The sequence below is a fragment of the Nelusetta ayraudi genome, unplaced genomic scaffold (genome assembly GCF_046127955.1).
Source record: "Nelusetta ayraudi isolate G7.1 ecotype Tasmania unplaced genomic scaffold, CSIRO-AGI_Nayr_v1 ptg000034l, whole genome shotgun sequence".
NCBI classification, from domain to species: Eukaryota; Metazoa; Chordata; class Actinopteri; order Tetraodontiformes; family Monacanthidae; genus Nelusetta; species Nelusetta ayraudi.
The window spans coordinates 5067501-5081864 of record NW_027466084.1 but is presented as its reverse complement, the minus strand read 5'-3'; the positions used below and the strand labels follow the sequence as shown (position 1 = coordinate 5081864).

The 14364-nt window shown below is 42.3% G+C and overlaps 2 protein-coding genes across 3 annotated transcripts in view; both read right to left on the bottom strand.

Moving 5' to 3' along the window:
• Positions 1-534: 534 nt before the first annotated feature.
• snrnp70 (small nuclear ribonucleoprotein 70 (U1)) lies at positions 535-9973 on the bottom strand. Its single transcript, XM_076032666.1, has 10 exons — positions 9764-9973; positions 9250-9403; positions 9104-9166; positions 7064-7118; positions 6914-6978; positions 6751-6813; positions 6062-6143; positions 2721-2822; positions 1985-2084; positions 535-1895 (listed from the first exon to the last, which is right to left on the bottom strand). The coding sequence occupies exons 2-10, from the start codon at positions 9394-9396 to the stop codon at positions 998-1000; spliced, it is 1575 nt and encodes a 524-aa protein (XP_075888781.1). The 5' UTR covers positions 9397-9403; positions 9764-9973; the 3' UTR covers positions 535-997.
• A 1191-nt stretch (positions 9974-11164) lies between these two features.
• The window catches only part of septin12 (septin 12), a 28670-nt gene continuing 25470 nt past the window's right edge, over positions 11165-14364 (bottom strand). For both annotated transcript variants that reach the window (XM_076032653.1, XM_076032654.1), the window contains 6 exons: positions 14214-14351; positions 13993-14110; positions 13657-13752; positions 12985-13081; positions 12469-12520; positions 11165-12252 (listed from right to left, as the gene is read on the bottom strand). In XM_076032653.1, coding sequence (XP_075888768.1) covers positions 12096-12252; positions 12469-12520; positions 12985-13081; positions 13657-13752; positions 13993-14110; positions 14214-14351 — 658 coding nt within the window. In that variant the 3' untranslated portion in view covers positions 11165-12095. The remainder of the gene's footprint in view (positions 12253-12468; positions 12521-12984; positions 13082-13656; positions 13753-13992; positions 14111-14213; positions 14352-14364) is intronic.

Here is a 14364-nt window from a genome sequence, read left to right as displayed (position 1 = left end):
CCTAAGGAATTTCCACTGAGGATGGATCAGCCTGTATTCTGAGTTTGAACTTTTATTTTTTAGTAGGATTCCAAAACCAGACCCCCACGGGATAATAATTTCATTTTACATGAATCATTTTTTTTTAATGTTCTTTTGTTCTCAACACATTCCACTGTGTGATTAATAAATATTTTCAACTGGAACCTTTCCTTAATTGATATCTACAATATTATTGAAGTGTTTTTTTTTGTTATTTTTTTTGAGCAGTATACTGAACATAACCTTTGCTTCTCCCATCCGCTTCTCAAACCGTCTTTGTTGTTGTGTCTGTTCACCATGTGCTTACATGGTGTCCTGTGCATTTTCTCGTTACGTTGTGAGCGAGATATCTTTTTGTTTTGGTTCGAAATAAATGTATTATCAACGTTACCATTATGCGTCCTGTAATATTCTAAGTCCAGTCGAAGTAGTCGAGGAGGAAATGTGTAAGTCGTCAGTACAGCAGTACAGGAGTTACTTTCAACCCCTCCCACTACAACTGCTTCACACAAATTGAAATCAAAACATTTTTATTCAATCTTTTATTCCAGAATGACTTTCATTATCATTTCAATCTCCTTCAATTGTACATAAAACAAATTGGAATCCATTGGTCTAAAGAAAAATGAATCTACCTGGGTATTACTCAGAAAATAAGACAACAAATTTAATGAATTAAAAACAGCAATTCACAATGTTCCCCCCCGAAACTAAGAAAAAAAAGGTAATCTGGTGGTGGTGAGAGAATCCACCGGGCAATTATAGAAAAACCATACGGAGACGCATGGAACTGAAATTAAATCAGCTCTACACATCGACTGTGCATGCAAATCTTTTGATATTTTCACCAATCATGTCGAGAGCGGCTGCTGCTGGGAGTCTCGGTTCTAACAAAGTTCCGTCGGGAGACAATGCTGCGGACATTAGAGGACGCGCGGACGTCGGAACACGGAGAGCGTCTCTTGGGGGACCGTGGTCAGTACTCGTCCCCCGACGCCTCCACCTTGTAACCGTTCTCACCTGAGCCGTAGCCGTCGACCAGCTGCGCTGCCTGCTGCTCAACCATCTCCTCCTGACCGTAATCCCCCCCGTGGTGGTGGTGGTGGTGGTGGCGGTGTCCCGCCGCGGCCCCCTCCTCCTCCTCCTCCTCCTCCCCCTCCTCCCCCCCGTTACCTACGTCTTCCTGGGCGGCGCCGCCGCTGGTGGCGGCGGGATCATCGTCGTCTTGGACCGGGCCCCGCCGCTCCTCCCTGCGCTCCCCACGGTCCCGGTCCCTCTTGTGCTCCCTGTCCCTGTCCCGGTCCCCTCGCCTGCGCTCCCGGTCCCTGTGACTCCGCCGCCGGTCCCGGTCCCGGTCCCGGTCTCGCCGCTCCTCTGTGGCGCCGCCGTCGCCCGCCTCCCCCTCGTGCTCCTCCAGCGTCCTGTCGCTGATGTCGGCGCCCGGATCTCCCAGCCCGGCCTCCTCCCCGTCTACCCCCCGGCTCCTGTCCCTGTCCCGCTTGCTCCTGTCCTTGCTCCTGCTCCTCCTCTTGCGCTCCTTGCTCCTCTCCCTGCTCCTACTGTCGGCTCCTGCCGGCGCCGGCGCCGCCCCCCCGCGCTCCCTGTCTCGCTCACGCCGCCTGCCGCCGCCACCGATGCCGCCGCCACCGCCGCTGTTCTCCTCCCCGACCTGCTGCCGCTGCTCCCTCTCCCTGTCGCGGTCGCGCGATCGAGAGCGTCGACGGCGTTCCCGGGATCGAGACCTCCGGCGTTCCCGGTCTTTGTTGTCCCGTTCGCGCTCCCGGCTGCGCTCCCGTCGCTCCCCGCGCTCCGGGCGCTCCGCACGCTCCGGGCGCTCCCCTCGCTCCGGCCGCTCTCCGCGCTCTCGTTCGTTACTGGCAGTCGACAACAAATGAACACAGTTAAATGTGGAAGGAAAAAAACTAAAACAAAGCAAACGACTGCAGCCGCTGCAGATCCTCACCCTCCTATAGGACGCTCGTCGTAACGCGAGGCGTCGTCCCGGCCAGAGTGTTTGATGTTGACATCGGCTCCGCCCCTCCGGGTGCCACCCAATCCACCACCTGTTTAGGACGGACCCAACGAATAATAAATTTAATGGAATGAAATAAAAATGTCACCACAGGTCAATTTGAAATCATTCATCGAAAACAAAGCATGAATGAATGACTAACAGCGATTTGGAACTTTATCGTTTCTCTCCAATATTTATAAAATTGAATCTTGAGTCTTTGTCTTTCAGTGCATGAATGCAAGGAGGGAAGTGCTGCTACACTGCACAATCCGGTCTTCCAATCACAGCGCAGCTTAAGTTTCTCTTTCGTTCAACAAAACTACTCATTCACTTATTAAAGCACATCAGCAGCTGACTGAGGCTTCATGCTGAAAGACATTTCAATTTTTGTGAAACAATTATATGAACAATCTGAACTTATTATTTCTTAGTTTTTTTTATTTCCATGTTTGTGTGTGTGTTTATATCTCTCTCTCTATATATATATATATAGATATAAACACATACACACACATATATATTTACACGTATGTACACACACACACAACACACACACACACACACACACACACACACACACACACACACACACACACACACACACACACACACACACACACACACACACACACACACACACACACACACACACGCTTTAAACGTCAATATATGAAAAGCAGATGACCTAGCCTGCGAGGGCGCCATCCTTTGACAGTTCGTCCTCGCTCCACATCCACCAACACCCTTCTACCATCAATCTTCTTCCCGTCTGCGTGTTTGTAGGCCGCTAGAGAAGAATAAAAGAAGAAAGAGAAAGAGGGGTGAGTCAGGGTACGACTGTCTGGCAGCAACCAAGGAAACAAGTGCACTCTTATACAGACCAGGAGCGGGCCAGGAAGAAATAACTGCCCTTTGTCCAATAGCAGGAGAATCATTTAAAGCAGACTTCCTGCTGCTTTATTAGGTACAACAATTAGCTGAGCGTGATTATTCTTTCAGAAAATGGAAATGTTCACTTAGACACTTGCATAACAATTAAATGCACACATGACTTAAGAGTAACCAGTCACTTTTTGTATTAGAATAACTTTGCCAGGACTGCTGTTGTGCATTTTAAAATTCAGTTAATTAATGAGGTTAACCTACCTGTGAGCATCTTCTCCCTTTTCACAGATTGCTTTATTATATATGTATATATATATGTATATACACATGTATATATATGCGTGTGTGTAAATATATGTATGTATACGTATGTGTATATATATATACATATATATATATATATATATATACATACACACATACAAACACATACATATATATATAAATACACACACACACACACACACACATATATATATATATGAAATGGGAGTTTAAAGACTGTAGCAAAGTCACTCAATGAAAACAAACAGAGCAATACGGTAATGAATGTCAACAGGGTTGAGGGTTACTTCAACTCTGAGACATTGTCCCACCAGTCAAAACATGACAAAGACTTTTACGATTCCACCTTGCGTGACCAAAACATTTGCCGAGATCCCAGAGGCTCATCCTGGCCGCCACACTCGGCTGACGTGGAGTTGATTTCAGCGGGTATATCTTAGTCCAACAGGTGGGCCTTACCAAAACCCATCAGTCATGGCACAAACTGAGGCCTTACCAAATCCTCACCAGTTACATCCCGAGGGCCTTACCATTACCCCTCACTCACCACCTGGTCAAGGTCTCTGCACGGTACTAGGGCCTGGCCAAAGTTCCTCAGCACCGGAACAAACGTGTCGTCACAAGAACACTAGGGGGCCTTACCGCAACCCCTCCACTTCCAGCACACCCCGAGAATGTCAATAGATGGTAGGGTCTTACCAAGCCCCCACCTCAACTCATAAGTGCGGGGCCGTCTCGTTCACAGGACATGAAACTTTAATAAGTGATTATTATTATTATTTTATTTTTTTTATCATTTCAATGAACTCCACCTAACTGTCATGTTTTGGAAAGAGTTGAGAACCTATCGTTTAATCCCATATTCTGGCATTCCATGGATTAAAGAGCATAGAATCGTTCCTTTTAAATTGCTTCAAATCCTATTGTGAGGACATAAATAATGAAATCAAACTACGTTAAGATTGTGGAGAAAAAACGAGTGACTCCCCTCATCTGCCTCCCATTAAGGCCAAATGGTTTGAGTTTTGTTTGAGATGCTGACGATATGACTGAAAAGAATCCCTGAGCAAGGCGTTAATCAATGGGCCAAATTCATCAAACTTATCGCAAGCCTCCTGTAGGTGCCAAAATCAGGAGTCCAAATCAAGTCAGTCGAGACCAAATTCAATCAAAAAGGTTGAAGTCGAATCCTGGACAAAGGACACTCGCCATGTTCGGCTGAATTTAATCCTAGGATTTTGGGGAATAATAGGAGCGGCTAGTTAGAAATGTTCACTACTACGTGTTGCACTAAATGTACCAGCACAACAAACCACTGTGTGCTCATCCTACACGAGGCAGTCTGTTCGGTCTGAACCGTTAATTCCGAGTAAACTACAGCCTAAATGGCCAAACGTCTGTTCTTTTTTTTTTTTTTAACCAAACAATCAGTCCTAAAAATGTGTGTCGCTCTGTTTCATTTGTTCATTTGAATATTTTAAGCAACACTGTAAGCACCTACCAAACGGACATCACCCCCATGCAAGCTGAAGTATCTGGGGTTGACGTGGTCAAACACGACGCACACGTCTTGTGTTAGTCGTCGGTCAGGAGTTCAAGAATGAGCGCACATTGGCATGAAGCCATCACTTTAGGGGCAGAATCATTGGGGAGGGTTTATTGCACATTTGCAACAATGTCTTCCGTTTTCAAGGCCTTACATAGTTCTAACTTTAATAATATATATATTTATATATATATATTTAATTTTTTTTAAAGTGTTTTCAAAGAAAGGTGCTCTACCAAATAAACATAGCTCCTCTTCCCTATGTAGGAAACGGAGGGTGAAAAGAAATCTTACCCATCATACAAACCCATTATACCAACCATATACAGAGCTGTGGTAGTAGGGTGTAGATGTATCTTAACCATCATCATCTGCCAGCCAGCTCTGGCCAATAACCATCACAGATTGGCAGCTGCAGTGGCAATGAGAACAACACAAAATTAATAAAAAATGGCTTTGGCTCACATTCCCTCCATTCACCGTCTTCCTGTGGCTAAAACGCTGGCTGGGATTCAGCAACTCTGGTCTTGAAGAGCTCATTGCAACGACATCCCCGAATGGTGCGTCTGTCGTGTGGCACCTTGCACTTGGCTAATGGCACGGTCTCTCGACACAAATGTGATAACAATTCAATCTCGCCATGACCAGGGTTGAAGAGCAGCACAAAAGACGTTGACAAACACGCTAAGTCAGTCGAACAAACCCTACTTTCTAACACAGTACTTGGGCACATTGTGAGTTTGGAGCGAGTCCGACTGCGTTGCTTACCATTGAAGTCCGACCAGGGGAACGCTGCTCTTCCACAGAGCTACCACGTCTAACAGTTAAAAGGAAACGCTGCCCTTTTCACAGGCAAACATTTTTTTTTGTTGCGTACACTGGTGTTTAATAACAGAGTTTCTGGCCTCCCGTCCTTGCGCTTTATCCCACGCAGCTCCACTGAATGAAGCAATATGCCTTCCAACAAAACTGGCTCAAACTGATGACAAGCGTCCAGACAGACAGAAATCACAAAAAAAAGCACCAATAACTGGTAAACATCTCTATGATGTCATCGGTTTCTTTTCTCTCTCTCTCTTTTAAAAAAAAAACAAAAAAAACATTGATGTGGTTGTTAAGAATGGTTTACCTTAGCCAAGCTTAAAAAAAATTATGCCGTCTCGTTTTCATTAAGAAAAAAAAAAAAAAAAAAAAAAAAAAAGTCAGGTTAGAACAAAGAGCCTCCCTGTACACTAAAAAAACAAAAACACACTGCTGGTCATGAACATATATACAAGTATATGCGCTTTGGGTTTGACGTTGGTACTTACAGTGCATGTCCCGCTCATGCTCGTACTCGATGAAGGCATAGCCGCGAGGTTTCCCCGTTCTCTTGTTGTAGACGATGTAGATCTGGAAAATAGTTTTTTTTTTTTTAAGAAGAGGGAAAAGAAAATCAGCTGTGATTCTCAACAGGACCCGGAATTTAGTTTTCACTCCATAAAAGTTTATTCCACATCACTTTTCTTCAAACCAAAGGAGCTCAGACGTGGATTTTCCAGAGGCCAAATTGGGACTAACTAATCGACATTACTTCATTGCCTCCAATAACAATGCAGGAAGCCTCGGAGTCACTTTGCATCCCTGATTAAGAAGCTCTCCAGGACGGCGTTCTTCCACTTTGGAAATATTACTACAATGAAAAATGTCTCGTCTGGACGTCCAAACTCTGCAATTAATTCACAATGCTCAATGGATGGACCACAATGTGATGAGCAGGCCACTGATTGGGCAGTGGATTTTGACAAAAGTGTTTCAGCTTGACTACATCGTCGTCATCAATAAACTCCACCCGTTCTCCCTTCTGATTTATTTACACTCATTTCTCACATCCGGTCAACAGGGCACTCTTGTCACCTTATTATGGGCCACTTCCCTCCATTTTATCATCCTTGACCTATTGAACAACTTTGTACCACCTGCCTTGTCCTGCCTGGATTCTCACCCGCCTTCAACTTACCCGTTTGATGGGGCCGTAGACCTCAAACTCACGACGGAGTTTCGACTCCGTGGTGTCGTAGTTCTAAAGCAATCAAGGAGAAAACATTTTTAGGGATGAAACCCCCGAGTGGTGAAAAAAAAAAAAGAAAAAAAAGAATATCATTTGATACCGTGTTACTTACCACTCTTGCAACAAACAGTGTCTTGAAGGCATCTCCTTGTGCATTCGGGTCATTATGGGGATCCCCTTAAATTAAATTGAAATGAATTACATTAGACAGGTCAAGTAGAACACAGAGAAACAAATTCAATTCAATCAGTTGTAAACTTACAGAGCTTGAGTTCGGTCTCGACCACCGTTTGCCTCCTCTCGATCTTCTCTCGCCTCTACAAAAAAAAACAAAAAAACACCACAGTGTTAAGAGAATGTTTTTGTTTGATCTCGATTTTTCCATCAGTTTAGCAGAAGTCGAGATTCTCATCTGATTCACACCCACAAACAGCCTGCAGTCGGCAGTGTGAGGATTTCCATACTGATATTTCCAGTGCCCATTTACACAGAGATAAAATATAAACCTCATCCACAAACGCCCAACAGATCAAACAAAGAGCATGAAGACTTCACGCTCTAAATGAGTATTGGTTTCAAATGAATCAGTTGAGCCCCGGTCGTGACCTCTTCTGGAGTCTGAGTGAGACAAACTGACCGAAGCAGCGAGACTCATGGCGCTGTGGCTTCCCTGTGCTGACCTGCTAGAAGTCATCCAGAGTTAAGGGCACCATGGATCCTATCAAGACTTTGAATCAAGGACTGGATCATTTTTCAGATCAGCCAAAAAAAAGAAAAAAAAAAGAAACACTTTTGCCCATAAAAGAAAACAGTCAATGAAATATGTCTACCCAGAATTCAATTAAAAAAAAAATTAAACTATAGAAAAACTACTTGACATGCAAATTGAAGCTAATATTACAGTTACCCAACTTCAAAAGAACAATCTCTGTTCTTTTGGAAAAAAACAAACAAACAAATACCATTTCTTGAGTAATTCAACAATGTTGTTGCTGCATCGGAGTCGGCCAATACTAAACTCAGATATCAGTACCGGAGGTTGAAAAAAACAGCACAGAGCTGACTGCCACCAGCTCAAAACAGCCCTCCCCACAGTTTACATGCACACAAGCTTAAACAGGTGGCGTTTATTATTAATTAACTATTCAAATAATTCTATCATAATAATTCAAAGAAATTAATAACTGTATAAATAGAGATAATAATTTAAACGCTGATGTACAGTGTCACAAATGGGACACATGTGCTTGCAGATTGCTCCACGAGCACCGTGTGCTATTGGTCACTATAGTTTGGAGTTTGTTGTAGTGGAGGTAAATATGGAGACTGCTGCTGGTCAGTAGTAGCAGTAGCAGAGAGAGAGACGTGAAGATACCCCCCACCCCCACCCCCCTCGGGACTTAGCTCAATTTCCCACCAGCGACCATGTGTTATTTTGAGAGGAAAACACACACAGAAGCGCCATGACAGCAGCAAGACTTGGATATACTGCAGCGTTTCAATACAGACACAGAGGATTTAGTGGTAAGTAGAATGCTAGCTTGCAAATTTGGCTATTTGTTGGCTTTAAACCTGGTTTCTATTTTTTTTTTTAAAGTTAAAGTTTTTTCTTTACTAACTAAATATTCCTATTTCTATATATTGCCCACATGTAAAGCTCATATTAAGTGTTCAACTGTAAAAGTATATATACACAAATTATAAAGGCTTTTACTATTGACCTGTGACAGTACTTGGGATGCAACAGTGCAGCTCTTCCACAGTTCGGTATGTGTCGCGCTATTCGGGCCACAGTAACTGTTTCCATATTGCAAACTGCTCTTGGAGATCAATAAAGTCTCCATCTATCCATCTAATAAATATAAAACTAGTCTGACAAGCAAAGGCAGTATCCTCACGCAGGCCAGTCACAAGAGCAATTGCTGACTGGAATGTGTTCCACTTCTCAATTGTGTCAAGTCTGGGAAGTTTTGTCTGTGATGAGTGAATGCGTCTTTTTCGTGTGCGTTGAGTAAAACCTTCCAGATTCTGAATTTCCCCGGAAGAGATGAATAAAGCACTTATCTATCTATCTATAACGTTTTATACCCCCCTACCTAACGATACAGCTCGTCCCATTTTGTCCTGGCCTGCACAGAAATAAAGTTGCAACAATGTCTAGTAAAATGAGCTAAAGTTAAAATAATTGCATGCTTATTTAGGTATAATCTCAGCAATGCTGTAAACGCAGGGATGCTAGATGAAGGAAAACAAGAACTAGTACAAACAGACACAGGAAACCATTGGAATAAGGTATCAAGACCTTTCTCTCTAGTCGCTCCTCGCGGGTCTCTGCTCTCGTTGGTGGAGGGGCATCTCGAGGGTCCTGGAAGGAGAAACTGTCATTTTATTGCCTGTCCACTATGTATGGAAACATTTTGATAATACATTTAATGTATTTATTTTTACCTCGAAGTGTCTGATAAACGGCGCAATCCCACAGTAAGGTTGATTGTGGTGTTTTTCGTGCGGCAACTTCTCCAACTGCGGAAGGAAAGGGATGGGGTCCCGCGGAGCGAAGAGCGCCAACAGGTTCGGCGGTAGAAACTGAGTCATCTTTCACCTGGATTCGAAAAAATGGAAAGAGTATGACAAACTCGACTTCTTTCTCTCTCTCAACCAACCCACCCGACCTTACACACACAGCGCTACTGTTGCTAAAAACACAAAGCGACCACAACTTAAATCGGGAAAATGCGCTCGCACGCCATAAAAGGTCGATTCATCGGAAGCCACATAGGAATACATTTATACAAAATAAATTATTGTTACGAGGCTAAATAAGGTTAGAGTTCAAACTACACTATCACCTCGATTAGCTTAGCACCGAGACATCTTTCCCATTAGCAATAAAGCTAACGACGGTGTTGGTAGCAGCTACTCTGATAAAAACAAACAAGCAAAAAAACCAAAAACGACTTACCTTCGCAACTACTGTCTCCACGATGGTCAGACCATAGACAGGGGGAATACGTGTGAGAACACGTGTCCCCAGAATCCAAACTGGGGTTTTATCCAAAGTATACGACGAACAGTTCAATGAGCTAGCTATTCGGAGCAGCAGCAGTGTGACACAATATGGATACACGCGTGATCAGGCTTGGATAGCCTCGAGAAAAGTAAAATGGCGGGACACCGTAAATCTAGAGGATGTGACGTCACAGTCTTCTTCTTCTTCTTCTTCTTCTTCTTCTTCTTCTTCGGTGGTTAACAACAAAACTAATCGGTGCATGACTGCCACCCATTGCGTATGTGCTGAAGGAAAATTATCTCCGTTTCTGATTACTTTTTTCAAGACCATAAATCTATGTCCTTTCTACAATGTTGTTTTTTTTTTGTGTTTTTTTTAATAGTGCAAGCCGTAAAAATATCTTTATGTATGTAACCCCCTGGCAATAGTTTTTGTTGCTATATTGTATTGTATTGTTTTGCAAAATTCTTAATAAAGTTTTGTTAAAAAAGATTACTTTGTGTAAATGTCCACACATAATAACATTTGTTAACTTTTCCACTTTACCAGCACGGGTGCAGAACATGTATTGTTTAATGATATTCTTCCCTATGACACAATGTAAACTGTCCCATAATACAATTCTCCATGTTTAATGAAATCTTAAACTTAACGGCATGTCTCCCATCCCCGCTTGTGGTGCTGAGGCTGGAGAGATTTTTACAGCACCACAAAATACTGCACTGTGGGAGGAAGCTGGAGAACCTGGAGAGAACACATTGACTCAGGAAGAGCATGCAAACTACCACACAGAAAGGCCCCAGGAGAATCCAGGAATTTAATCCTTAACCTTCTTGCTTTGAGGTGGCAGTGATGATTTGAAAATCAAAAATACAAACAAAAATAAATTGTTAGGGTAAGTGGGGTCACCGTGTTAAACTCTCCCATTATCTGTTTCCTGCTCATAACCTCAGGTCCAGTGTGTAGTACTTGGCTTGATTTATGATTTTTACATTGGTAAAAACGTAATATACTGACCATAAATACATTAATAAAAGCGTATAATCGTACAATGAAAGTCATTTGGTTTTCCAAAAATAGAACGGTTTTCATTCAATGGCAAGCTCAGGAGAGGGAGGGAGAGTGAAAGACGCTGCAATCTAAAATCCAACCACTTTATCTCACTGTTTCTTCTTCAAAATCTCCAAATATTATACACTGGACCTTTAACTTTCTCTGGCAGACATATGATACATTCTGCAAAGAGCTTCGGCAATTTGAATGAACACTGAGCTCTCAAAGAAGAAGAACAATTTTGTTGAGAACAAAAAACATAATAAGTTGAGAAAATCATTGGGTGGGAAAGCCTCGAAATTCATGTTGCAGGTTTTATTTTTACAATTAGACATGATTTTTCCAACATGACGATGAGTTCTGCCAGCTTTATCCACTGGGTGGAGTACTCAGCACAAAAAACGTTGCAATTTGAAATGACAACGCATTTGAGCACATTACCACATTTAATCTTTTTTGCAGCACTCTGTCAAGAAATAAAAAGAATCAAAAAAAAGAATCAAAAACATTTGAGACTGAGCTAGGCTGTTGTTTGAAAAAAAAAAAAGAAGTATGTGCACTTTATATTTGGGCATCTTCATCAGAAAGAACAAACAACATTGAAAACAAACACGTCCTGCCTGTCTAACAGACAAACTAATTCATTTGTTTTTATTTTCAAAAGCAACTTATAGTTTTATAACGTTTGCTATGAAAAAAATGTTTTCAAACTCAACCACATAGTATCCACATTGCTCACTTGGATTCCTTTTAAATTGACCTAGGTGTCTATTTTTTATTTTTTTTTATTTTTTTTCACAAAACAGCAGAATTACAATGTTTAAGCCCAACTTTATCAAAGCATTGTGTGGGCAAATAAAGTAACCTGTTTTGTGCTGAAGATGTTCTCCAATATGTGCCATCACACTGAATCAACTTGCTGATGTGACAACTGCGTTGCTCTTGTCAGGGTTTCATGGAATTTAACATTGATAACAGAAGCATTTCTGTTTTGTGCTCTACCATTTGGAAAAGTAGATTGTATTAGTCTAGAATTATTTCATTGCACCATGTTCTGTCGGTGGAAATGCTTCAGATGCTTATTAAGTGTACCTGCCATAGATGCTTTGCTTTTTGTTTTGGTGTCAAATCTAAAAACAATAATAAAAAAAAAAGTGGGAAGAATCAGTGGCATTCATATTATGCCATTGATTGTAAAGAAAAGCTGGTTAACGGTGGTGACAAGTGGCCCTTATGGTTTGCTCTTGTCATTGTGTCCATTCTCCAGCATCCATGCGGGCAGACCCAGTTCGCTGGAAAAGTTGATGTTGCTCTCGTTGAGCCGTCCAACGCGGTAATTCTCGTAGTGGACGTTGTGAGTGACGTCCTTCAGATCCTGCAGGTGGGACCTGAGCAGGTTTTCATGGACAAAGTATCAACAAGGGTATACTGTATGGTAAATAAAGCGAAGCAATAATACAAACTTTGACTCTACAACATTTGTAGATTTCATCTGTCACATGACTTTAATCTTAGCACGAGCTTTGATCCTTGGAAAAAAAAAATACTGGCGATACTGCAAATTTTTCATCATGACCATGATGAAATGACACAGCCTGGCTTACCTGATGAGAAGATCTCGCAGGTTGGCAAACTCGCAGTGTGCCACGTTTTCAACTATGGAAAGAAAATTAGTGTTTTCATTCTTTCTTTCGTTCATTTCCTTTTCTTTCTTTCTTTCTCTTCTACTTTCTTTCTTTCTTTCTTTCTTTTCCCCACGAAGGGATCAATAAAGGTCTTCTTCTTTCTTTCTTTCTTTCTTTCTTTCTTTTTTTCTTTCTCTCTTGTTATTTTCTTTCTTTCTTTCTCAACAGCAACGTGACTCTGTCAAGCCAGGCCAAACAAGCCGAAGGCTACTTTAAAGGTCAAAAACCATAATTGGAAACCAGTCAATGCTGCATGTTGTTTCAGATTATAATAAAAAAACAAAAAAACAAAACATTTGTCATCTTCTAAGATGGTAAGAAGAAGGCCATTTTATGCTATACAAGAGCAGCTGCTACATTCTTATATTGTGTTTTCAGCTCATTGGGCTTTATATGCGATTTGATTGGCTAACGTGCTGAAGGGACCTCCTATACCTTCAATGATTCCCCAGTTTGTCTTTCGACCCAACACCTTGTTCCCGTTCACCTGGTGCTCCTTGTCTGTTCCCACCACGGCAAAGGGAATGCTTTTCTGACAAACAGCAAAGGCGTGATTTCACTATTATTATATGATTTACTTTATGACACATGAGTTCATTGCACAGGGATGCTTACAAACGGGCAAAAAGGTCAAGTGTGCAATATTTGGAGGTTTTGATGAAGAAACAGCCACATCAAGTGGTTACATTTTAGATTGCAGCGTCTGCACTTCGTCCCGGACTCAGTACCCTCCCCACTCCTGAGCTTGCCAGTGAACTACTGTAGCCCTTGGCAACCCCCCCCCAAAAAAAACCTGGATACCGCTGTCAGGCAGCTGGATTGTTCACACCAGGCTTCTGGAAGCAGCTAACTGGGAGCAAAACCCTTATTGATCTATATTCTTATGCAGTATATACATGTGAACCGTTCTAAGGGTAGGAAAACCAAATTACTTTTACTCTACTGCCGATTATACATTTTTATTGATGTATTTATGGACAGTATGTTAAGTTTTCAGCAATGTGAAAATCATAAATCAAGCCAAATTTTACACACGAGACCTTTAAGGCTTTAGGTGGTAAAAGTGAATTTCAGACATTTCAGCGACAAGAGGTGCGGAGGTAATACCCTGATTTGCTCATTCAGAAGACATTCCTCTGGATCCTCGTCATTCCCCTTCTGGGGGTAAACAGAAATTCCATTTGCTGCCATGTCTTGCCTTATCTGCCAAAAGAAGAAAGTTATCACGTCTATACGTAGGATCAGGTTGTTTATACGAGCATAATGAGGTTAATGGTGTAACACAGTGTGCGAAATACCCGTCAGTATCAGGTGGGAGGGGACCCCCTTAAATTTTGCTTTGAGGCTTTCAGGAGGTCGCATGGGTTAATTGGGGGGAGGACAGGGGGCGACCCCCCTGTATCCCATTGTATTTCGCACATTGGTGTAAAGTCAGTGTCTAACCCTTTCTTTAAAGTCCTCTCTCTCTGCGATGGTGAGGGTATCGGCCTTCGCAATCACAGGCACGATGCTCACTATGGCTCCGAGCCGCTTCATGAATTCAGTATCGATGGGGCGCAATCTGGACAAAAAATTAAAATATTAAAAAACAGTGGATGTTTTTGCCTCTTGTTCTTCTTCATGATGTTTTTTTTTATTTTAGTAATAGTGCAAAGTGAAAGAACCTGTGTCCAGTTGCAGGAAGAAAGTAGATGCAACAGTGGACTCTGCTGTCAGGTATTGGCCTCTTGCGGTTTACATGCAGCTCTTCTTTGAGGTATTGTTCATACTGCTGGTTGACATACTTCACAATGGGCTCCCAGCTACAGACAGACA